General features: G+C 38.8%; 1 protein-coding gene across 1 annotated transcript in view; it reads left to right on the top strand.

Moving 5' to 3' along the window:
- The window catches only part of LOC103155327 (1-phosphatidylinositol 4,5-bisphosphate phosphodiesterase eta-2-like), a 51,146-nt gene that overhangs the window by 3,277 nt on the left and 20,772 nt on the right, over positions 1-27,097 (top strand). Inside the window, exons 2-9 of the mRNA XM_016663453.1 lie at positions 4,951-5,097; positions 8,408-8,651; positions 8,805-8,934; positions 13,595-13,765; positions 15,293-15,386; positions 16,102-16,305; positions 18,420-18,540; positions 25,810-25,981. Of these exons, the coding sequence (XP_016518939.1) occupies positions 4,951-5,097; positions 8,408-8,651; positions 8,805-8,934; positions 13,595-13,765; positions 15,293-15,386; positions 16,102-16,305; positions 18,420-18,540; positions 25,810-25,981 (1,283 nt within the window). The remainder of the gene's footprint in view (positions 1-4,950; positions 5,098-8,407; positions 8,652-8,804; positions 8,935-13,594; positions 13,766-15,292; positions 15,387-16,101; positions 16,306-18,419; positions 18,541-25,809; positions 25,982-27,097) is intronic.

The raw sequence follows: 27,097 nt of genomic DNA, 5'->3' as shown, positions 1-27,097 counted from the left end.
AGCTACGTACATCCCCCCTCACGCGTCGTTTCAACCAGACAGACATTTGTAATCCATAGGGGGGGAGCAGAAAATGTTTGGAAACCACTGGCGGGGTGCAGAAGGAAAAGTTTGGGAACCACTGCTCTAGGCTGTCTGCAGCCAGAGAGGTGCGCCCTCTGTCTGCAGGCTTTATGAATCCAGTCACCACATGAGCATAGCCATCCAAACCCTAGGTGGCATATTCACCATCAGTTCCAGTGAAGATTATTTACCCAACATCCATTCATCAGAATGTAGACAAAGGAAAAGGTTTTGGGGCTTATTTAGAAACCCTGCTAAATGGCTCTGCACTGTCTACCTGGTGGCTGTTTGGACATTTTGAATCTGCAGTGTACTTTTGAGATTTTGGCCTTCATTTTGAGCTGCACCATATATTGAATCAGAGTCATCAGGCTGTGTGTTATTACCAGGAGAAGTCACTGGAAGATTTTGCTGAATTTCAGGTTCTATCCATTCAAGTTTTATTATTATACTTGACCAGCTGGATGGACACATTTGATCAGAATTTTGGTGAACGAAAGGCTAAAGCTCAATGAAAGTAGGGCGGGGAGTGGTCATAATGATGGAGGAGAGCTGCTCATGTGTTGTTTGGTCATGTGACAGTGATGCAGCACAGGATTGTGGGATGTTTTAACTGAAGCAATGTTTGCGGTGTGGTCGTTTTTCACATTGTTAAAAAGGTAAAAATGTATATCATATCACTAAATATTGGTTAAAATGACAATATTAATGTTATCAGTATTGGTTCACATTTTTCCTGTTTGTGCATCCCTAACAATCTCCATTTTCTACATTCTAAAAAATCCAAACATTGTCAAGAAAATGATTTGCTGGTAAAAGGGGCAGAAAATTCTATCACAATATAGATGTTTCATATCAGTCAATATCAGTAATTGTTTATTAGTTTATTGTTTTAAATATCTTAAATCCTGCCAAACTGGTGACGTAACTTTTCCTGTTTTATCCAGTTTCCTCTCTGGCTCTTCTGCTCGTGTTCACCTGTCGCTCCTCGTCGTTGTTTTTGTAGTTTGAAGCAGTTATGAGGCGCTTGTGAAACCTGAAACTGCTGCTGTGCAAGTTACTCAGCAGGTTGTTGCTAAGTAACCAGTGAGTGAGTTGATGCCACCACTCTTGATTAGCTAGCTGGACATGAGAGGTTGAGATCCTTTCCTCTGGCTACATCTCCCAGAATGCTTTGCAGTTCTGTATCAGAATTTATTGAAATTATTGGCCGTTCTACTGGACGTATTTTCTGTTGATATTGATCTGGTCTGTGTTATCGATTCATTGTCTAGTCCTTTAGATAGAAACATGAAAATGTTTGCAACAATATAGCTCTTACAAAACAGACACTTTCTCCTCATTTCTCTCCAAACTGAAGAAGGAGGAGTTTGACCTCAGCATTCGACAAAGTTATGCTCTTGTGCTGGTGTGAGTAGGTGATGCATACAGGTGAGGATCCCTCCCCTGCTGCGAGACGGGATGAGGCTGTTTATATCCGTGTCAGGCCGGGGGATGGAGCTCTGACCCGACGACCCGCGGGGTCCGGATGGGCTCGCTGCTGCTAAACCCTCTCAGCAGCTTATTTCATGGATTGCTGCCTCCTCTTGGGCTGAACAAGTGCAAATCCTTGGCTCTGTTACACTATGGATGCATTCAGCAGGCATGCACAGATAATCACTCTTTCTTTGAAATCAATACCAGCTCTCTCACAGCCGTGTTCCATTTATCTGGCATGAGCACAAGCTGTAAAATCATTAAGGTTTAGTTGCTTATAGATTCGATGCTCTGTTGGCTTTTCTCACGCTGGAAGCAAATGACTACACATTGATGGCGTGTTCAGACTGAATGCTCTGGTTGAGTGGGACAGTGTAAAGCAGAGGAGCTATTTTTAATCGGAGCTGAATGCATTAGGGTCTAAAATAACTTCAGCACAAGTTAATCAGGCTAGATCTTCCGGAATAACATTGTGAAGCATCTATGCCAAAGCAAATGACAGCATATTAATGCTATAATACTGTTGTTTAATGAATGACCAGACATATTCATGAGCAGTGTACAGCGAAGTGTGTGTGTGTGTTGATGTGTTTTTATCTAAAGTGATGCCTGCAGCGTCGGGCTTTGATTTTGCACAATGTAGCAGCAGCCGTTCATCTGAACAATGGAGCCAGTGGAGCAGCTGCCCCCACCACAACTCCCCTCCATAAAGGTCAGGGAGATGTTAAAAAAACAACACAGCTTTTACTGCCTCACTTTGTGACTGAGAACACCTCTGCAGTCAGACTAACTTTCTGGATTGTAAATTCTCATCTCACTTTTCCCCACTGACTGTAATGTTTGTACCAGAAATAATCGCTAAACCCACCCAGTCATTGTTATGAATGGCACCTCGTACTCCCACTGCCCCACTCACAAACACAGTCACCTGAGAAGACCATTGTGTCTTTAAGGGTTAAAATATGTAGTTTTGATAAATTTGGTCAAAGTGAAATTGAAACGAGAGCTGTACAATGTATGAAACTGAAGTTGGAATATCAATATGTTGAATATTGCCACCGCTAAGAACTGCTTGGATGCAACATTGTTCGGTTCGTACATATTGATGGTTTGTTTTGTCTGTTGTGTGGACTCTAGCTGGCCTAAATGCCATAACTAAGCATATATATTTTTCTTTTTGGCTGAGATCCTAAAACTCATTTAAGGTGGTGGAGACGATAGTAATGCTAAAGTAATATAAGTTATATTTATATTTACATGTGCTTACGTGTTTAAAACAACAAGGACGTCTTAAATACACATTTCCTGTGTTTACAGTTTTAAATACTCAAAACCTTTCAGAAGCTAGTGTCAGTAAGACCACAACTTGCACAGCTCCAGTAACAAACGTCATGCCTGTTCATGTAAACACCATGTGAAGAACCTTTATCGCATTTGCTTCGGATAAAAGAAAACTTTTTTTGTATGTTTTCTGGGGGGGTTATTTTACTAATTATTAAAACCTCTCTGTTTCTTAAAAATGTAATAAATTGTGCAGTACTGAAATCCTCAGCATACAGCATGCCGTTTCTGTTTGTTGATGTTTGTGTTTGCAGTCTGCAGCAGATCTGCAGGTGGGAGGAAGGCTAACACACCAGTTGATGTGAGTGGGATTCTACAGGGAGCAACGTCCTGCCTGTTTAAATGAGCCAGCCCTGTTTGTTGATGTGGAGTCTGTTAACAAACTCCTGTGCAGGAATCCACTAGCAGAGGTCAAGAGAACAGGACTGGACTACATTAACGATACCCTGAGGGAGGGGGTTGGGTTGTATGTGCAGTAAGGCCAAATCAATGCTCAGTCAGAGCCATGCTTTGAACTTTTCATGTAATATGCATTCAGGAGAAATGGGACATAATGTCTTTAGTTTGACTTTTTTTATATCTTTACTGCTGAAATAAATGTTAAAAACAAGTATTCATGATGACTTTTAGATGATAAATGTCCTGCATTTACCGTTTATCAGGTCCATAGGACCTCAAAGTGCTTTACACTGCATTCAGTCCTTCTCTCAATCACACACTGATGGTGGTGAGCTACAGGATAGTAGCCACAGCTGTCCTGGGGAAATCTGGCAGGTGAAGCTGCTCTGCATCGGCGCCACCAGGAGGCAAGGCAGGTGAAGTGTCTTGCCCAAAGACAAAATGACAGAGGGACAAATTGGGATCTCAAACCAGCAAACTCACTGATCACGGGACAAAGTCCTGCCATCCTCCCAAATTTTGGGGAAAATGAAGATGGTCTTTATGAGAATATAGGGGAACATTATCCTGACGTCAGAATTCTTCTGAAAATATAAAAGCCATCTTGGGAATAAATTAGTCTAAGTGAGTTTGTTTAGTCTACTTGTTAGTTGTTCTTTCATGGATGTTTGAGAAATTTTTGAATCTCCCATGGCAACCACTCAGGGGGCCTAAGTTCTTTGTTGGAGCTGCAGTCTCGGCTGAGTTTCTGCCTCACCACTCCGCTCCTCCAGACTAGTGCAGCAGCAGTTAGCGAACACCTGGTGGACCTGAGCATACCATATGAACTACTTCTCTTTGCTAAGCTCCTAAGAACATTGTTTAAGGCTTAATGAAGAAACATTGTTGTAATGACATGTTAAAGAAACACCATGTCAGAAAGTAAAGGAGCTTCTTAAAGCGACAGAGGCCCAATTTCAGGGTGTAAAATTGCAAAGTCAAATTTCTTTTTGATGCATAATTTTTATAACAACTGAAGGTAACATAGTTATTTGATTGTGCCATTTCATAGCATAATGTGCATGAAAAATACACAATGCTTCTCCCCACACCGTCTTCCTAGTAATGACTGTTTAGTTGAATGTTCTGTCGGCTGTCTGTCAGCCCTTTGTGCTGCTGAGGTGGCCTACTTTCATACATGTTGCAGGCGAAGTGTCTGATCAGATGTGACAGACACTTGATAATTGATAATTTGGTCACAGTGTGTGTAACTGCAGCCTGGGGTCATTGGAGCTCCGCTGCAGCTAAATGATCATGCATGATGTTCCTGCAGAGCTCCTGGCAGACAATCTGTGTTTTCAACAGTACGATTTTATTGTAGGAAATGATCAGTTCTGGATGTTTGGGTTGCAGAATCAACCTCACATCTACACACATTGTTTGGTTTGTCCTGGTGTCTGTCTCTGCCTTGTGGAGCAGAGCTTAGTCATGAAGAAATGTCTCTCAATTTACTATCATTTGTTTCCTTATTGCAGAACGACTCTTGAATGTGCAGAAGCACTATATTGTTGTGTGTTGATGCTAGTGAGAGGATTTAATACAAAAAAAACCCCTGCACACTACCACACACTCCAACAGTTTCACTTTGAGTTTCTGACCATGTTTTCATTCCATCCTTGTTCTCTCTTGCAGTGGAGAAATGCATGAGCTCGATGCAGATCGGGACCCAGATGGTGAAGCTCCGTGGCGGCTCCAAGGGACTGGTGCGGTTCTTTTACCTGGATGAACACAAGTCCTGCATCCGCTGGCGGCCGTCACGCAAGAACGAGAAGGCCAAGAGTGAGTGACAGATGTAGGATGGGTTGCTCCTGTAGGGTCAGGGCCTCGCCATAGAGTTCATATGCAGGGGAAACTTCAGGTAACTTCTGTTGCCATGCAACCAGCCTGAGTGTAGTTTCTCCCTGTGCTGCTATATGCCGTCCTGTCACTAAAGTCTACATTGAGGCCTTGATGATGTGAACTTCAGCCTTTTCTGCAAGCAGATACTGTCATCAGTTTCTGTTGAGTTTTTGAAACAGCAGATAAATAGAAAATTTGACACACACACTGTCAGATGGAGATCCCCATCCTCTATGTTTATTTGTCGTACAATGTGAAAGTATTCCTCACCTTACAGAAACAAAATGCAGATTATATGTAATAATTAAAGGAACACTATCAAAATCTACTTGGCTCCACCAGGCAGAGAATTTACATGTTATAAAAAAAAACAATTTGATTTAATCAACTGGTATACTTATCTGTGAAGGGGTTTGGACTACGAGACTCAATCCATGGCTTCAAAACAAAAGTCTTTACAAAAGAAAATGAAAGTTGTCATGTTGGAATACAACATTATAGACATCTTGAGGAGTTTATATCCAGCAAGCCGGGATTATACTAATTTCTCCCATGCACATACATTATACTCCAGAATAGATAATTTTTTGCTTTTAAAAAAGATTACCATAATGTTTGTGACTATGAGATGGGCAACACTGACCTCTATGATCATGCCCCCTATTATTAAATTTAAAATTAGATGAGGACCTCACGAATACACAGTGGAGATTAAATATGACTGAACGACTTACAGTTTACAGAACTAATCAAATCTGACATAAATATATTGCTAAAAGAAACCCTTAATGGAGAGGTTAGTCCAGAAATAGTCTGGGACACGAAAAACAGTTATGAGGGTTAAAATGATAAGAGAACAAACCACCTGCATTATCAGAAGAGGCCGAGACAAAACAGGAACAAAAACTGGAACATAGTGAAAGCTCAAAATATTAAGAAATAAAATTAATGCAATGTATTTACAAGAATTGTGAAAAAATACCGAACAGGAGCTTCTATGAATCTGGGGCTAAGTTTGCCAGAGAAAATTACAAAAGCAATGTAATATAATTTAGAGGTGTAACAACACATTTCTCAATAATGGGTAAAAGTCAAATAAGAGATTTTCAGAACGAGTTATAAGTTGGTGCAACAGGATTTCTACACATTCTACAGATGGGACTATCTCAATCTGGAAATTATTAGACATCTGGACGAGCAGGAATCAGTGCATGGTGAAATACTAATTCCATATCAGGCAAAATCCAAAGAGACTATATAAGGGACTTATGAGTAAAAAACCACATTCAACCTCATATGTAAAAACAAAATGGGAAAAGAAAAGTAAAATGGAAATCACCAAAGAGAGCATTGAAATGTACAAACTCCTATTCATGGAGAGAATTTATTTGGAAATGCAAGCTTAGATTTTTTTTTTTTTTAGACCACCAGAACAAAAACTTCTTGTACTAGAGAGGAGGCAACATAAAAACACAGAACCAAACCACTGGCTTATTTTACATCTGTACAGTTAAAAGATTATATTGCACAGGAATACACAAAAATATCAAAAGTATTTTTAATCCCAAGGGGGCTCAGGGGATCAGTTTCCTGTGGGTTCCCCCTCCTCTGTAGTCCTGGGAATAATAAGCTTCTTAAGTCAGTTTAATTATTCATCAGCTTTAATCTGGCCAAACAGTGTTTTACACACCAGCCCTAACATAAAAATAACCCACACAACGTCACTGACAAACCCGTAGAACTGCAGACTTGTTTTAAATTGAGGTAGTAAATGATGGTGGGGGGGCTGGTTGGAACTCATTAAGACTCTTGATGTCCTCTAAATGTGTCTGTGAGCAGATGTTCTCGTTGCATTGGAGCATAATGAATGAACGAGGCTAAAAAGTCATCCTTGCTGTTTTATGGTTGAGAAAATCTGGATATTTACCAATTATTAGAGCCCAGAGAGGATTTGAAAAATGCAAAGTGTTAACACTATGACCTCATTAAGGACTTTAAAACAAAGTGCTTGTGATTACTACTCTGAAAGGTTTTTCTTTCTGTGCTTCCACTAATAATGCCAGAAAGATAACTGCAAAAGAATAACGTGGAGAAAATCACTGTGCTGGCAAAGAGGGCTGGGAGATGCAGCACAGTGTAAGAGTTTCATGTCAGTAAATATAATTAATCATTGATAGGCCATTTTATTTCAAAGCCGCTGACAAAACCTGAAACTGCTATGCAAGTTACTCAACAGGTTGTTGCTAGGTTAGCGAGACTGAGTGAGTATGCCTACATTCAGATAGCAGGCTAATGCGACCTCCATCCGGCTTTTTCACGGCGGTCTGAACGGCCCAATTCTAACCTTTTCTCCAGGAAAAAAAAATCTGATCTGCGCCACTTCCATATGTGGAACGTAGTTTTCAAAGCATCAGCAGTCAGATTGGCCATGTCTCATTTTGACATTCATGCCATTGATGTGAAACGTGTCTGAATTCTGCACCAGAAGAAACCGGACGCAGTAAATCAGGAGGTGAACAATGGCTGACCATTATAGTAGTGAAGTGTCTCCCATTCCAATCCCACCAGTGCTTCTCCGACTCCACATCCAAACAGGTTTCTGTAAAGAAGCTGCAGTCAGTGCTCCACTATATTGCAGTTATCTGGGCTTCCTTCATCTTATGATTTTGTACAGGTACTGTCTGTTCCCATTGCTGAATAAACTTTTCAGTTGAAGGTTTTAATAGATTTGCTCAGATATGATTTGTCTTAAAGATACATCAACAATATCTTCAAGAATTTCATAAAGTCGCCTGCTTACCAGTGATTTGGTTTGATTTTTGTAAGTAAATAAAATCATTTTATAACAGAACAACTCTGTCAATGTTGTTGTAATATTTCAGTAACACTGTCCTGATATTTAATGTCAATAAAATAACGTTCAATCACTTTTTGACTTGTTTGATGCACTTTAAATAATGAACTCTACTACCACACATGCTCGTCTATTTATTTAGTCGAGAGGTCAGGGGTTATTTTTAAAAAATTTATTAAAAAGCAGTGTATCTTGCAATCTTACTGCAAGGTCTGTCCATATTCTACAGCCAACATTAAAGAGGGCCATACAGATTGACCTGCCTAGTATAATTTTGATGGGTTTTTTTTATGTTGTTTTGATACAAGTGTCTCCTTTAAAAAAAAAAAAAAAAAAAAGTATGTGTTTTGTATTGAGGTTATCTTCTTCAGTTAAATGAACTTCCTGTTTTCTCAGTCTCCATTGACTCCATCCGTGAGGTCTGTGAGGGAAAGCAGTCTGAGATCTTTCAGCGGTATGCAGATGGCAGCTTTGACCCAAACTGCTGCTTCAGTCTGTATTACGGAGAACACATGGAGTCCCTGGACCTGGTATCTGGAACAGGAGAGGAGGCCCGGACCTGGATCACTGGCCTCAAGTACCTGATGGCCGGGATCAGTGACGAGGACAGCTTGGCGAAGAGGCAACGCACCCGCGACCAATATCCTTCACCGAGTCATCAGTTAGAGACATTACAACACTGATGAGGCTCTGTCCCACATTATTATTATATATTGGAGGAACATTTTGTGCTGTTCTTCAAATCGATGCATCACATTTTTTGTTCAGCTTTCCTTAACCAGAGTTTTGTCACGTGGCTGAAACAGACGTTCACTGAGGCTGATAAAAACGGCGACGGGAGTTTAAGCATCAACGAGGTTCTTCAGCTTCTGCATAAACTCAACGTCAACCTGCCTCGACAAAAGGTCAAACAGATGTTCAAGGTACTGATGAAAGCTGACGCTAAATTTCTTGGTTTTCTAGTTTTAGTACACAAGCCTTGATCTCTGTTTTATTATGATCATGTTTAGTTTAAACCCAAAACCAATTGAAGCACAGTATTTAAGAATAGAATACATCAGATCAATAAAGAATATTTTAATGCAGAAATGCTGACTTAATACTTGTTTATATCACTGGTTGTTGGCTAAAAGTACCAATAATCTGACAAACATTGGACTGCATACTTTTTTAATCATAAAATTGTAAATTAATGGGTTTTTTTAACTTTTACCCTTTTACCCCTGTTGCTTTGATAGAATAATTCACTTTTACATTCTCATCTTCAGGTTTGTTTTACTCAAAAAACAAATCAGAAAAAAGCAGCAATTATTGTAATGACTCCTAAATATGAATGTAAGACTGCAGTCCTACATTCCTGAGTCCTACAATCAGGAACGTAGTGTTTCTCCAGGGGAAAGTCTGCAGTCACTGAAGAACTGCAAAAAAGGCATTTGTTTCATAAAACTGATACCTTCTAGGATTGTTAATATGAAGAACCAAAACTAAAAAAAGGTGAAAAAAAATATATAGTTTTTGTTTTTCCTTTTCCTTACACATGTTGTCATCAAGAAATTAAAATGCATGCTGTTTTTTCTTTCCCTTATACATAGGTTTGTCAAGAAATGCATAGACTTTATTTGGTCTTTTTACTTTTACATCAAGAAATGTATTTTGTTTTGCCTTTGCCTCATACATGCATTTTGATTAAAACTAGAACTACTAACCAACGTCAGCAGCCGCTTCACTTAAACCATCAAAAACCTGCAGTGGACCTCTTCTAAATGAAACACATGACCTGTCCGAGCATCAACAAGGAAAACAATAAAGTCAGGAGTTATAGCGTTATTTTCTAAAAAAAAAGTTGCTAAGCTTCAACTCAACTTTAGGGTTGAATGTAGGATCTTAAACATAGTCAGCCTTACTAAATAATTCTTTATTTTTGTTTGAATATCTTGTCTATTTCTTAAAGGATACTACAGCTTTGAAGCTGCCGTAGTGGTGGAGTCTAGTGACTGACTCCTAACGTCAAGAGGTTTATTTAGTGACTTTAACTGCTATAAGTACTTCCTTCCTGGCAGATTGTGAATGATCAGTGAAGACAGTGACTGCTGCAGATGTTGGCTGACATGCAGCACAGGGATTAGCATGTTGACCTGTTAAACATGTTGTTTTAGCCCTCTTCCTCCAGAGCAGGCAGCCAGTTGGCTTCCCCTAAGACCAGTGTCCTGAGCACGTTCTCCATATGCTGCTCCTGGGACACAGATGGCCTGCTCTGTAATGCGGCATAAACACACTGGGCACCAATCTGGCTCTGTGTGTGTTTGTGTGTGTGTGGACATCAATGCAGATTTGTGTGCTTGCAGTCACTAGGCTACTTTCTTGGCTTAACCTTCTTAGAGTCTTTACCTGTCTGTATATTGGCTCTGCCATAATGTGAACTAATATGCAACCATATGCAATACAAGAAATGTAAAATAGGATTGAAAAAGTATCAATCTAGTTAATTTGTGATCTGATTTAATGGATGTAAAAGTAGCTATATCAGAGCTGAGCAGTTCAATGGCTGCTGGAAAAGAAAAAATGTTTTGTTATCGGCTGCAGTACAAAGCATGTGTCCATTTTCTCCCAGTCACAGAAAACAGAGCTGTGTGGCTTTATTTTATTTTTGCTTGCAGTGGCCAAAGAAAGTTGTAGTTTAGGAAGGAGTCCTTTGAAAACGACCAGCATTACACAGCAGGATTTACCAAAATACTTGAACTGAAGGAAGGTTGTGTTCCTACTGTTCTTCACGATTTTGCAGATGATTTTCATGTAAGCACGTCTTCTGTGACTCGTATTGTTGTTGGGCACTAACATAATTTGACATTTAGCACAAGCTAACGCTGAATGATAGCCTCTGCTAGTCCCGTGTCTCATGCTACATTACTCATAATATCTGCTAATATCTGTGTATTTACTGTCGAAATTATAGTAAACTGAAAGTGATGGTCTACATGGAGAAGATGCAGTGTTTGTGAAAACATGTCGAACGCTCGGACATTGCCAACACTGAGTTTTTGTTTTGTTTGGGTTTTTTTGCATGTTGAGAGAAGTGCTTCTCCACTAACCTCGCAAATGTATATTTTAAAAAAGGTTGCACTTGTGGGGAAAAAAAAAAACATTTTGTGTGCTGAATTATTGTGCTGATGTCAGCTGCTGGACTTCACATCACAGCACATTGAAGCAGAATCCTCAGACTCTGAATTAATAACGATATAAATGTGTTTCAGAGCCACAGCATTTAATCCTTCAGTGGTTGTGGGTTGATGGTTATTCAGGATGCTCTTCTTCTTCTGCTTCAGGGTCAAAGATGTGTGTTTGTGCCACTGTTCATGTGTTCGTAGCTTTTTTCACACGTCTGAGGTGCTAATGTAAACACTGAGTTAGGACTGCGAGACCAACAGTAACTTATTTACATAGTCGTGACATAGCCCTAAAACGGCGCGTTCCTAAATGAGCTCAAGACAGGCAGAACTGATCTGGTGAAATCTCAAATGTCTGAGAATTATATTGTGTATTAAAAATAATGAACATGTTTTGTAGGGCACAGACCCATTTAGCTTGTTCAAGGAAGCATAACACTGGACCTTTAAAACAAAGAAGTAAAATTTATGTACATTTTATTTAAAACACAAAAGCAACTACAATTCTTTATGCTGCTAAAATATAATTGTATTTTACAGCAATAATGATGTTATTGGTAAAATGTACGATTTTGACTGATGGAGGCCTGGTGAGTAAAAGTCAGCTATTCCTAGTTCAGGTTTTCTTAAATTCTGCTTCAGTTGCAAGTAGTGTGACTATTTCAGCTGAAACAGTGGGAATCTTGGAAAACCCCTGCTGAATTTACATGAACAGGCAGTTTTTAAGAGGCCATATTGTGCAGAGTATTATCCCCGTTTTTAAAAGGCGTACTGCACACATACGCTGTAAGGAAGGAACATGTGGAGGAGCACTCTGCTCAGGAATAGGTGTGCAAGAAAGGTGCTGCTCTGCTTATTACTGGTGGAGGAAACTGGTCAGTTTGCCACTTTATCTGGAGACTGAAGGATTTTAAACTGTAGGAATGTTGTGATAACAAAGTTCTGTGGTACCGGAGCCACTTGATACCAGTAGAACCGGGTCTGTATTGAGTGTATTCTATAAAACTCAAAACCTAAGAGACTTTCACTTCCTGCTCCGTGATAAGTAAGTAATTACTGACTAACAACAAAAAAGGATATTGGAGCCATTTCATCACCTGGGTGACCATGATGATTTTCCTTGTTGCCTGGCCTGTTGTAGTGACCAACTAAAATGTGATATTGCAGAACTTAATAACAACCAAAGCTTAAATGTACAAGGGACAGTTAAACTTTGTAGGCAGAGGCAGCAGCAGCTCTGCTAAGTGGTGAATTATTACCTCTGTCAACTCTCCCAAAGAACAAGCCTTCTTAGCACTTAAGTTCATGCATAAAACATGGTGGAAGCAAAAAAGGCTCAGAAGCTTTGTGGGTGTTCCCCAGCTGCGCTTCCACTGCTTTGTTATCCTGCTGGCTTCACGATGTGTTCTGAGTGACAATAATTGTAAATATGTATGCAAATGAACACATTTTTATGCCTTTCATCCCTTTTAGTGTAACTTCTGACTGCTTTTTGCCCGTATTCCAGTATAGAACAAAGCGCGAGTGCAGCATCTCTGTTAACTCTTGGAAAATATCTACTTGGACTGTGCTTGTCACTTTGTTATTGGACTGTCACAACTTAGCAGCATCTATGTGCGATGTGCTCCAAGCTGTGCAAATATCTCAGCAGTACTGTTGTCCAGTCTCTCCGTTCCTATGTAAAAGAAATTTTGTGTCTTGTTGGAAGGTTTTCGCCCACCAGGAAAAGTATGTAAAGACCATTTTTGGAGTATCTTCTTCAAAATTGTTGTATGATCTATACATTTTATGTAAGCTACAACTAAAGCCCTCAGCTAATGAAACTCCTTCACAATCCTGCTCAGGGTCTACAGGAGTTAGCCATGACAGACTACACATAGTATCTGCTGCTCTTGGATCAGTGTTGTTCTTTTTTTAACCACTCAGTGCTAGCAGAGGCCAAACTCCAGCTGGCACAGACGTCAGCAGTGTCCAGTATGTGGCTGCCTCCAGTGCCGTTTGGCATATGGACCCTTTATGGGCAGGATCACATGAACAGTAGTGTAGAATAATGTGTTGCTTATGATTATAGTCCAAAAATACCTAATAAAGTTACCTATATCAAGACAGGGAACAGACAGGATAAGTGGATAAAACCTCCTTTTTGAGTCTTACCAAAATAACCTGACAGTGGTCAATTCTCCTCAGCATCAAATTGAATAGATTCCCACACAGGAAGAGAGGTGGATTAAGAGAGTGGAGTGAAGGAGGCCATCTAACGTTAAACATGAAAAAGAAACACTAAATGGAGGTACTCTGCAGCCCACACTCATCTCTCCAGGTGCTTTTTCAGAAAGCCTAACGTTTTATCTATGCAGATAAAACGTTAGCTGGGATGTTAATCTGGTGGGATAACAACATCTCTGTATGATTGCTCTAGGAGGCAGACACAGATGACAAACAGGGAACTTTGGGGTTCGAGGAGTTCTGCTCCTTCTACAAGATGATGTCGACCCGCAGGGATCTGTACCTGCTTATGCTCACCTACAGCAACCACAAAGACCACCTGGACACAGATGACATCACTCGCTTCCTGGAGACTGAGCAAAAGGTAAACATGTGCTTTCATTGTGGTTATGAAAAGCTTGCTAATTTCTTACAACATTGATGGACAGTAGCTGTAAATGAGTGCACAAAGGCCTCCTTATGTACATGGACATCAGAGAAAATCTGACTGTCTTGGAAGTCATTTCAGAAAGTGAAGCTGGTGTATTGTATAGAGTCATCACACACAAAGGGATATATATTTCACAGCGCCTTTACATTTTAAATGCACTAAATACTCCTTTTGCATGAATTATTGCATCAGTGTGGTGTGGCGGAGAAGTGATCAGCCTGTGGCTCAGCATAGGTACTCAGGAAGACCAGATTGCTTTGATCTGTTGCCTTCATCTGCCTTGTTGGGTCTGGGGTCTCTCATCTTCCTCTTGACAACAGCCTGACGACTGCTCTCTGTGGGGCTCATATCAGGCCAGCCTGCTGGCCAATCAAGTACAGGAACACCATGATCACTGAAGCAGCTGTTGGTAGCTTTAGCACTGTGGGCTGGTACCAAGTGCTGCTGGAAAATGAAATCAGCATCTGCATATTGTTTGTCAGCAGAAGGAAGCATAGATAACTCTAAATTATCCAGCTAGATGGCTGTGTTGACTGTGGACTTAAGAAAACCTTGTGGACCAGCACCAAGTAACGTCCCAACACCAAATTCTTCAAAGTATTTTTGCTTGACCATCCTCTCAAAGCTGCAGTTTTCTCTGTGGGACCTTTTCCATCCACTGAATATGCTTGGAAAAGTCGCTCTGAACAACCAGCATCTTTCAGTCTTATCTGTTACCACACAGGTCACTTTCTTTCTAAATTCAAAAAGCTCTCAGCACTTCAGGGGCTAAATCAATTAACCATTCAACCAATCAAGTTTATTTGTATAGCATATTTCAGCAAAAAGGCAGTTCAAAGTGCCTTTTGTCATAAAAACACAAAAACAAAAAGTCATAAAAAAACACATAGTCACCAACTGAGAAACTAGTAATGAACATTACATTTAGTTGAGTGCCATCATCAAAAGTTAAAGTTGGCAGTTTGATGCAGTTTGTAGTAATAATGGGCATGGGCTCATTTCCACTAGATTACTGAGAGCTTTATGATAGAATGAATGTTGTTTGTGATGGAACCACATTGATGGTCATTAAGTCTAAATTTCTTCTCAAAACTTATTTTTATTCGTTGGTGTTTAGTTGAGGCCCAATACTGCAACTTTTCTGTTGCAATGTTTTAGTTTTATTTTCTTTTTGTCCATTTATTTTATTGTGTTATTGTCTTTGTATAGCACTTTGGCTCAGTTTTAACACTGACAAAGTGACACATGAGTGTGTGCTGCCACTCCTCTTTAATGATCACCAGCTTCAAACAGCAGCTCCCAGGCACCAGGCTGACTGTTTTTGTTCACCAGTCAGGATGGATAGAACAATGACATGGAGGCACCTTAGACAACTTCATTTATTCTTGAAAAAACGGTCTACTTTTTTGGGAAACAAAAGTATAATAGATCTTTTAGAGATGGTGTTTCCTCATTTTGCAGATGACAAAGGTGACCAAGGACCACTGCTTGGAGATCATCAACAAGTTTGAGCCGTGCTCTGAAAATCAAAAGCAGGGCGTTTTGGGAATTGATGGTAAATATACATGAATTTTACATGTAGTTGTTTTGGTTTAGGTTTGGTTCTAATTTAAGTTTCATATATATAGTAGTTTCATACATACTTGAAATAAGACAAAACTAACTTACAAGTAACTTTTCAACAAGATATCTCACCGTTTTAAGTCAGTAATTCCTTCATGTTAATGAAAAAGTTCATAGGTAAGTAAGTAAAATTATCTATAATGTTTCCCTTCTGTGTTAAATGAATAAAGATTAGTGGGTAGAGGGCATCGTCTTACTGAACTCTATTCACAGCTGCTTTCTTCAGATGATGTGATTGGAAAGGCTGGTCAGGATTTTTACGTCATTTAAATGCTGGTGCAGCCTTTAAATATTAGCCCGAAATCAACATTACACCGAGATCACATGCAGAATTTCAGAAACCGACAGAAAAGATGTTTTAAGAGATAAGATGTGGTCCTCTGGCTTTGGAAACTCACATTGGCTCTGTTTTTACAGCACTGGTTATTGGTCTGTTGTTAAATAATTTGATAAACCTTATTATGAACTATAAAACTGTAGGACAGTATCTGTGACAGCTGTGTCTGTAAGGTGTTCCTATTAAAAGTTCACCTTGGAAATACTGAAAAGTGACGTTAGAGTCCATGATAATAATTTGTGCACCTGCCAGTAGAACTTTCCAACATTTACAAACAGAGTTCAGTCGAAACAATTTGATTTTGTTGTAGGTTTTACAAACTACATGCGCAGTCCAGCTGGGGACATCTTCAACCCAGAGCACTACAACGTGAACCAGGACATGACCCAGCCGCTGTGCAACTACTTCATCGCCTCATCGCACAACACCTACCTGATGGGAGACCAGCTGATGTCCCAGTCCAGGGTGGATATGTACGCCTGGGTGCTGCAGGCAGGCTGTCGCTGTGTGGAAGGTGACTGTCATAACAGTAATAATAATAATTTCTTATTTCTGCAGCAAGCAGGAGAGAAGATTTGCTTCTGGTTATGGGTCTGTTTGGCTGGAAAACGTTAACATAGGGATAATATTTCAGATTGTAATTAACCCACATTTTCATTCTAAATTATCCAGTTAAAATGTTTTGCTTTTTTTTTTCCTTTGACGTTTGTTATGGAATAATGATGTGAGTTTTATTGCATCAACAAAATCTAGAATGTTATGGCTACAGACTTGCTGTAATATGAGAGCTGTGTTTCAGTAAAGCAGATAATTAATCTGCAAACATTATGTTGCCAGAGTGCTTGTGATTGTTAGAGACTCAAATACTGCAGTATACATGCAGAGTATTTAGCATTTATCTCCCCCACAGTCTGCCTCCATTCAGTGGAAGTGTGGTGTGTGGGAATGTTCCTTGTTGTTGTCTTCCAAATGCGTTGGACTAGAAGAACAAAGAGTGTTGTGTCTAGTGAGCATTTGGAGCTTAATTTGTCTTTGTAGCATGTTGAAGGCAGATCTATAATTGAACCCCCACCCACTTTACATCTGTATCTACCAACACTCAGTCCCACTCAAAGTTAAAGTTAGAGAAGCTGTTCATATAAATACGTCTCAGGTTTGTTTTTAGCAGCTCCCTCTGCTGGAAGACGATGGTTCTCCTCTCCCAGGTTTTAATAAAACATTGAATAGTTTCTGCATCTTTCAACGTTTTCTCTGTTTGAGGCAGTGTGTGTGCAACGTTACCTGTTAAAACCAATCTGTTTCATCCAGGTTAAAAATCATGACGAAAATAGAGAAACTTTGAGCATAAAGCCATTTATAGCTTATGTTTCAGATTAAGAAATGTTTTATTTTGTGATGGGGAAGCAAAGCAGCCCTTATGCTTCTAAACATTGCAGTGTGGTCCTCTAAATGTATATTGATGGACTGATGGAGGCCATGTTGACTCGTTTTATGTGAAACAGTTTGATTGGAACTAATGGAGTGTCTCTGCATAGTGACATTTTATCTCATCTAAATGTTTAATATTTAATCCAAATGGAAATCATTAGGCGTCTCTGTCTCCAATGAGGAAATTGCTTTGTAATCGTTGTTCAGATTGGTGGAAAATGCTAAATTGAGAACTTGAACAAGAAGAAACTAAATTCTAAGAGTAAATTGGCAATAAAACAAATCTCAATATTTTTTTTCTGAATAGTAAAACGTTACATGAAAGCTGCACGTTTTGTTACCTCCCAGGCCTAAAAGCTCCTTTATTTTAAGTGTGGAACCATTCCCATGCTCAAAAATGTCAACTATGAACATTTCCACCGAATGTCTTCACCAAATTTCACCTGATATTTGAGGTACTACATTTGACGCAGCTCTACTGAAAACGGGCTTTTAAGTCCTACTGAAATTATATTTAAATGAAATCTAATTTAAACTCAGTGGGTTTAAATTGCAAGTCAATCAAATGGCTTCAGTTGTAACTAAAGAAACCCAGCACATTCTTTCTTTTCCATAACATTATCTCTTCGTTGCCAGAGTAATAGTCTGTTTATTTAGATGATCTGCCAATAATTCATCCTTTCACTTACAAAGGTATTATGATGATGGAAGTAAGCTGCAGGTCTGATAACTGCAGTTGTCTTCAACCAACCTAGAGTCATTCAGAACTTGGCAAACAAGATCTTAACTTTAACTTCTCAGTTAAAGCAGCTAAAGGATCTTACTTTCAGTACTGAACAATCAAGCGAAGAGGAGCAGTTTTTCACATGTCAGCTGACCAGGTTTGCAGGAGCAAATAAAAAACAACTTTGTGGTTAACGGATTACCTGAAGATAAAAAAGGTTTTGGGTTATGATGTCTTGACTTCACCAAAACTAAAATCAGCCAGTGGTTCTCAGACGCTTTGATCCTTTTTCTCCTCTTGTTGTTTTCGTCCCTTTGGGGACTTGTCACAATCAGACGCCTTCTTTCACTCATGTTTTGTCAGCTTAGGAAGAAAACAGTCTTATATATACAAATAATGGTATTATTTGCATAAATCCCTCTTACTCTATCATAAGCTCTTCTGCTCAGTGTATCTGTGCTGTCATTTTCCCGCAGTCGATTGCTGGGACGGCCAGGATGGAGAGCCCATCGTACACCATGGTTACACCCTGACCTCCAAGATCCTTTTCAAAGACGTCATCGAGACGATCAACAAGTACGCCTTCATCAAGACAGAGTACGTTGAAACTCTCTAGTCTCCTCTCGTTTCATCATCTGGCCCATAAATCCACTTTGAGGCAGTTGGAGCACTTCAGCAGCTCACCGTGTCATTTCCTCATGTTCTGGTAATGGTAACTAACAAAGCGTGAAGCGTGACCGTCTGCCACTGATAATCATGTTTATCGGGAGGCGTCGGTGCTGTCAGTTAATATTTCAGTGCTTAAAGGGAACTGAGGGATTTCTACCCAAATGTTTCACATCTAATTTCCTCTGATCAGAATGTGAGATTAACATTTTATAGAAGGTTAGAACAGCCAACCACAGTTTTGTTTTGTGGTTTGGATTAGCTTTATTTTTTCTTTTTGCTTTTTGAAAATCCTTAGTTTTAGTTTCTAATCGTGTTAGAAAGGTGTTTGTTACAAAGAACAGTCGAGACATAAATTATAAGCGTTTAGGCCTCTTACTTGCCAACAATAAGAACAGAGATTTACAAAATGTGCATGTCGGCGCATTTCCAACAAAGGAAATCATCTTGCTTAAATGAACTGTGTATGGCTTGTCCAAACATGTAAGGTGGGTGTTTTTGCAATAAACTCAATAGGAGTTTATTGACTATATAAACTCCTAGAAACGATTGTTCCTCATCTCACAGACATTCCTCGTCTCATTGTCAGGAAATGAACCTAATTTTCTGAACACTGTTACAATGAACAAGTTTCACTTCAGCCATAAATTATGCTGTTTCGAATTTGAATTGTGGAATTAAAATATCAAAGGAACATCATGTAGAATAACAAGATAATAGTGATAATCAAAAGTAATGTAATTATTAAATGCAAATGGATTCTTGATATAATGAGTAACATGGATAAATTAATATAGATCAGTATCAAAAGCTGACCAGAAGATAGACAAAACAAAGGCAACAAATGTAACAATGCAATGAGTAAATATGTGATTCTAAAGTAATTGGCAAACATCTTTTCAACGCTGTTTCAGTTAGTTTCTTTTTTGTAATGAAAGTTGTAATTTACCACAAATTTGATCTGGTTCCACTACAAGACTCCTGCTTTTATAACCATATAACTACTTTTCTCCAAAACGCAGTTATATTCACTGTAATTCCACACTGGATTTTGGTGCTTTTTCCCGACTCTTCCTGACACGAGGCTAGCTGCTGACAGACCAAGAAAGACGACTTCACTTACATACCTGCCATCTGCTGGCATAACGCAGTAGAACAAGCAAAACCGCAAGAGACACCAGACTTCATACTAATGAGACACAAAAACTAAACATTTTTTATATAAATTAAGTAATATTTTTTTATTTGGTGAATGCTCATTATAGTTTGTTAGTTTCCCTTTTTGTGCAAAGACTCTTTTTTTATTATTTCAGTTAACAAAAATATTTTCTTAATTCTAGTTTTTGTTAACTAGCAGCTTTTGTGAACAATGATGATCTTTCAGCCATCCAGGGAAATATTCTGCTTTGTTTTCGGTCAGCAGTCCTCGACTTTGGTCCTGCACATTTTAGATGCGTGTCTGCTTTAACATCCTAACATCTACATCCTAAAAATTTGTATCCTGATTTTTAGGATTCTGTCTGTAAGCTTCCTGAATTATTGACTTATACCTAGCATCAGATGAAGAACACGAGCATCAAATTGTGAAGGTATGAGTTAGTTATGGCATCTGTTCCACTTTACTGTCTTCACTTATTATAATGCGTCAGGCCCATGTCATTTTTTCTTAAACTCGTCCATTAGTGTGGAGCTCCATTAGACGTGCCTCATAAATATGGCAAAAACTCTGTTAATGTTCATTTAGCTGGATACTAGTCGTGTTTATCATTTCAAATTCAATTCTGGTAGATTTTACTTATTATGAAGGTGGAGAAGTTGCTGCAGAAAAAAGCCCATCAGCATAATTTGCCCCCCCACACACACACACACACACACACATATCTAACACTTCAGTTCCATTTTGTGTTCCCATGTAAGAGCTAATTACAGTTTATATTTGTGGATATATCAATTCTTAGAGAACAATTCAACCATTCACTCATCCATTCCTCCATGAGCGACTGCTGACACCCCGGGGCCATGATGTCTGTTTATAACTACAGTGAGTTCACCTTTACATTTTAGTCCTGCTTTTTCTGAACGGATCAACCGCAAAGCTGCTTTTTGTTGGCCATTCTGCACTGGAAGGATTATGAATAAATGCTGCTCCACTTTGAACTTTTAGACTCAGTTTAGAAGCAGCCTAATCTTGTTGGGTGTTTTGTCATTTCGAGTCTTTAGTAAAAAATGTACCAGGATAGGAATAGTAAAAAAAAAAAATAAAGTTTTTACATGGCTTGTTCCTCCTGAAACAAATCATATTAAGCTTCATTATCATATTAAGCTTCATTATGTTAACAACAAAGGCAGTCAGGCTTTATCTCCTCATGCCATCTATTTTCACGATAAAGACATTCTCTGAGTTCTTGCATATGCACTTTGCTTCTGGGCGTCGGTGTGCTTGTGTTGAAGTTTTGTTCAAATTACCAGGAACCATCCCACACTTCTCAGAATAAAACCTGTCATTTGATAATTATTCATCCCCTAGACATAAGTGGTGCAGCTGTTATTTATAGTTCCACCTACTAGGATGAAAACAAAAGGAGATTGTGGCCCCCAGACTCTGGAAGTCTCTTCTATTTGTTTGTTATATTTTTGGTCTTTTAAAAGCTAGTTAAAAATATGTATTTGTAAATCTGCATTTATTCATTTTTAATGCTTTTATTGAAGTAGTAATCTGTTTTTTTACTCATGCATTACCATTTCTTTGGAGATTATGCTTAGGTACATACTGATATTGTCCCATGTAAAGCCACAACATTACCAATCATGCTTCATTCCATTTTTACTCAAAAATACAGTGCTTTTCCAGAACATCTCTGTACCCTCCGGCACTAAACTGACTTCAGTACAAAGTGAAACGCTGAGAGACAGTTCCATTCTCACAGGTTTCCTTTTGGTTCACAAAAACATTTCAGACTTCGGACTGCTGTTTACCAAGACCGTTTTCTGTAGCTTTATCCTAAAGAAAGTTTTGTTCTGAAGTCAACAACATGTGAAATGTGAAATCTTCTGCCAAATACAATGTGCTGAGCATATCCAACAGAACAAAGTGTCCGAAGGATCGTTACTCTTGTCCAGCACTCTTTGCACATTCCTCTTATCTGGGAAGGTCATGCTGTTTCCTGTGCTTTCTGTATATTAGCTTCCTGCATTTACTTATGATCATGGGATAATGCTGTCAGCTCTGAGTAAACATTAGAATTGATCCATATACGACTCCATCCAGATCGTTGCTGTGTGATGCATGTGGGTTGCTTTTGGGTCGTAAACCCTTCATGTAGAAGTCAGATTGCGGCTGAACTTAATGTGTTGTCTGAACAACCACACAGAAAAAATCAGAACTGTACTATTTTTATTTTTTTATATTTGTATCATGTTCGAATAAAATTTCATTTCATTTCATTTCATTTCAGAATTCAGCAAAAATTCTGAATTGAGCATCAAGACCTGCTGTGTACAAAGCCTTATTTAAACATGACCTAAACCTACTTTATGTCTTTTCCCTCTCTGGCTTGTATAATGAAGTATTCATCAAGGTAAAGACACAACGAAAGTCCTCCACTGCAGCAGAATTAAAGACCGCCACAACCTTCCAAAAAATACAAATCTGAATTGCACCTTCTCAGATAAATGAAAGCTTTCACACAGGCACCTTGCTCCTTTTTATTAACTCTGCATCAAAAGGTAATTATTCCATTGATATGCACACAGAGCCAAACTCTATTTTTAGATCCCACTTCTTCAAGGACAGGATACCGAAGCACTGCCTTTGTGTGTATCTTCACCTCTTACTATATGCTTTTGAAAAGGATGATTGTAGACTCCATATTCCACAGATAATTGGCTAAAATGGCCCAGAGTGAATGGCTGGTTCCACTTCAAAGAGGAGTTGGATTTTCTGAGGTGCTAAATAAAGACAGGCCCATTCAAGACAGGATTGGACTAAAAAGCCTCCATCTGACAGGGATGGAAATATACCAGTGGATGTAACACCAGAATTGCTCACTGTACTCAGCATTGTGTCTGAGACTCGTAATTTGCCGTGCCTCATCTTTTGAAATGCTTTTTATCCAGACATTAACCTGACCGTTGGCTTCCTATGCAATTCTGCCAGGATAAATAAACAGCACTGTGTGGGATTTTCTCCCTCCACTTACATTTCCTCAGGTAGATTCTATTCAGTCAAGGCCAATCACGAGATAATGTCTCCATTGCTTCATAATCAATTTAAATATGCAATCTAAACATTTATGCTGTGTCTTTATTTTCAGTTTGAATTAGATTTCCATTATATTAGTTCAATCATTTTCATCGTTTTTAGTGCATACTTAGCTTATAATGTATTTAGAGAAACAATTTTCCACACACATTAAGTTGTTACTGGTGCCTTCGAAACTTCAGATGATCTCCTTTAGTGGAACAGAAAAAGATGTGGTCATAAAAATCACTGCCCCACTGTTAGAGTAGTTTTAGATGCCATGTTGCCCTTTATAACAAGACTATTGTACAAGTTAAGTTAAAAAGAAAAATAAACTGTCTTTGATGGCTAAATAAGGTGTTTAATTTTTCAACATTTTGACCATATAAAAAACTTTGAGTCATCCATTTTTAGGAGCTTGACCAACTTATTTAGGTTTATGAAACCTTGTAATATGGACCAAACTCTTTGTCCATTAATGTCCTTGTTTTAGGTTAGAATAACTATTTTGTGTTGAAAATACAATAATTTAAAAACACATGAATTCTGTCCTCCTCCCAAAAACCATTTCCACTGCTGCACTGACTGAGAAATTTAATGTTAGCAAGTGTTCACCTATTTCTAATATTAAATCTATGAACAATAATTCAACTTTAAATTCCAAATAATACACAACAGTCTTCATTCTAGTTTCCTTGATGTTGAATAAAAGTCTGGAAAAGAACAATTACAAGTTTGTTGGCCTAAGCTTCTAAATGATAATGAAATAAAATGAATACTAAACTTTATGTATTTTGTAGATTTTAGTTTTCCATTGTGGTGTTGTGATCCAACATTAAATACTTTCACTTTGGGCATCTCACTTGACTTGTGACCGTTCCCATAAATCCCTTTGGTCGTAAACAAAATTATGCCAAATGTATCACAATGGTGTAAATTCACCATCAACACTCTGACACAAGCAAACATGAATCTGATGAGAGAATCTTTATTATATGAAATGAGGGACCGAGAAATGAGGAAATGACAGAATGAACATTTTTAGTGACTAAATGGTGTTTGAAGGCCCATCTTGAGCTTTTAAAGCCACGTGTGCATTTAAACGCTATTATGTGACACAGTATGAGTTAACCATTTGTTTTGTAACATGCTTGAAGACATTTGTTATGGATTGTAGCAATATCAATAAACTGAAATGTTACAGTAGAGGTTGCATCTGGTTGTGTACAACACATGTTTCTTAACAGGCCAACTCAACTGGAGTCAGGGCAGAAAGAAATATGCAAATGCTGAGAGTTTATGCGGATTATCATAATCATTAAAAACACCTTAGCACTGTAATTCCTCAGATGCCCCAGCAAATGGTTCTGGAAGCAACATTTAAATCTAACCAATAAACACATTTGAGGAGCCACAATCCAACTAAGTGCTCACTTCTAACTCCATTGCGCCTACAAAATACTGACCTGACGCTCCAGTGATGGTGTGACTCCGTCTGCAGATGATGGTTAAAATGTGTCTATTCACTGACTTTATGTCACTATCAATGAGGAAGTGGGGGAGACTTTCTCCAATGATTCGCTTGACATGTCGACAACCCATTGCAGGGCAACACCACCAAGCACACGCTCCAAGCTAATGGCAATTTAGAGATGGAGATAACCCGACAGTCTTATTTTGGGATTGTGGGAGGAAGAGTACCCTGGTGAAAACCCACGCAAGCACAGGTTCGCCTGGCTGCAAGGCAGCTGCACTACCATCCAGCACTAATGAAGTGTGTTGGTGTTGATTACAGTGAAACGTGATTATTCTGCCCATTGCCTTAGATTAGGCACCCATTCTAGTTTATCCTGCCAACGTTTATTTATGTGTCTCATAACTGGAAATACACAACACATAATGATAACTGGAAATACACAACACATAATGATGAGGTAATGCTGCATATAGATGGGCTTTGAGATGCAAAAACACACTGGTGTTCCATATCCATGGCTGAGTCCTCCACACTCACAGTAACACAGTAACATGAGGGAGTTCATGTTTGGACACTACGTGTTTAAAATCTGACCTCAGTTCACCAACATGAAGCCATTCATGTTCATTTTAAAGGAGCCGAACTCCGTGAGGATCCTTTCTTTTTAAACTTTCATCTTTACATGACAAATACTTCAGCATTGATCAGTGACAAGAATTAATGACTTCTGCAAAGGTAAGGTGACTACAATACTGCAATAACATGATGATTAAATGGATGATTGATTGGAGTATGCAGACTCAGAAAGAGCCATTTGCAAGAACAGAGAACTGAAGCCAAAACTATATAGAATGTAAAAAAAATCCATTTAAGATAAAAAAAAAAACATCTTTGTCTATAATCTTCTTTGTTTTAGCATTATAGACAATAAAAGGTTTGTTTTATTTAAAAAGCGAGTTAATCATTTATTTAAATTCATTTATGTATTTTTATTATTGCATAAAAAGGCTTAAGTGGTTACATAAAAAATGTCAAGTTTTTTTTAAGCAGATTGTTGTCAAAATAAAAACAATTATCTGTTACTGAAATAATTAACAGGAATATTTCTAATATTCTGGTAGCAATGACTTTAGACTTGGTAACTCATTGAGATGGAAATTACAATTTGACCAACTTTAACCATAATATACTGGAAACTATATGAAGTCTCCTGTTTTGCTCGGGAAATTGCTGTATTTTATTCCTCTTTCTCCCGTATTAGTATTTTCTTGTAAATTTCCCGTATTATAACAATAACTTCCACCTACTTTAAATCCTTTAGACAAGTTAGTCAAGTAAGAAACAAAAAGGAGTTTAAAGTGGCCTAAATGAATCAAGCTGATTTTTCCTTGCTGTTCCAACATCTTCTACATAATATCACTATGCTACAGTTGGTAGCATTAGCTGACTGTCACCCATCCAGCCTGTCATTGTCGTTCCTCAGCTACCCGGTGATCCTGTCCATAGAGAACCACTGCAGCGTTCCTCAGCAAAAGAAGATGGCCCAGTACCTGGTGGAGATCCTCGGGGACAAACTAGATGTGTCCAGCGTCAAGGCGGAGGAGTCTGGGAGACTGCCGTCTCCAGAATCTCTCAGGGGCAAGATCCTGGTGAAGGTGAAGTCTGAGTCTTGATGTTTTATGGAGCAGGCTGAGTTTTAGATGCTACAGAGTTTAGATGACCTCCATCAGTGACATTCTTCTCAGTTCGGAGACTCGGTCCCCAGGCTGTTATGACAGGCCCTCCGTTTTATCTGCAGGATGATCTTCACACTGTAAAATCAAAGGCAGAATAACAGACTGAAGTGTGGAGAGGAGTGTGTGAAAATGGTGTGAGAGAGGAGAGGCAACCTGCCTCGCTGTAGGAAGGACATTTCCTCCTGGAGGGATTGTGTGTAGTTGAACCAAACTGTAACTCATCTCATCTGTCATGTTGGGAAAACACAGGTGCATCTTGGGAAATATAAGTATTATTAAGTATAAGTATTATTAAATTTGTGTAAATGAGGAGATTGATACTTATTTACACAATAAGTGTGTAAATATGTATTTACACACTTATTGTGACAGTCACTGAAACAGTGAGGGTAAGCTACACAGTATCATTGTTGAAGAAGCTGGGTATTTCAGAGTGCTGTATTCAAACATATTAATGGAAAGTTCAGTGGAAGGAAAAGATGCGCGAGCAACAAGAATAATTGTGAGGAAAAGCCAATTCAAGAGCTTAGAGGAGAATCACAAGTAAATGAGTTCTACATGTAGCCATTTCTGAGCCAGAGGTGACGTCTGCAGGGCTGAGGGGAAAATGGTCTGGGCTGCTGCTCATTGCTCCACATCCCTTGTTTCTGGAAATCAAGATCATAGAATCTGGATGAAGAGTGAAGAGGCAAAGAATCAAAGCTTGAGTTCCAGTGTCCAAAGTCAGAGCAGCCATTGACCAGGACGGCATGCTTCATTTTCACTGCAGCTAAAATGGAAAAACTGTGAGAAAAATCAAACAACCTTGTCTTCTCAGGATTTCATGATTATGGTTATATGCATAGTGAAATAATCAGCTGATCTGAGTCTTTATCATAATGTTAGAAATGAATTTCTATAAGACAAAATAACATATCTGGAAATCATATTTTATTTATCACTACAGAAGGGTTCAGTGAATGAGCATATGAAACTGGTGGGTTCGGTACCTCAAAAAAGGTTAAGAACCACTGCCCTAGACTTAAAGCAGGGTGT

The sequence above is a fragment of the Poecilia formosa genome, unplaced genomic scaffold (genome assembly GCF_000485575.1).
Source record: "Poecilia formosa unplaced genomic scaffold, Poecilia_formosa-5.1.2 Scaffold421, whole genome shotgun sequence".
Taxonomy (NCBI): Eukaryota; Metazoa; Chordata; class Actinopteri; order Cyprinodontiformes; family Poeciliidae; genus Poecilia; species Poecilia formosa.
The sequence above is the reverse complement of the archived record's forward strand: the minus strand, read 5'-3'. Positions and strand labels throughout refer to the sequence as shown.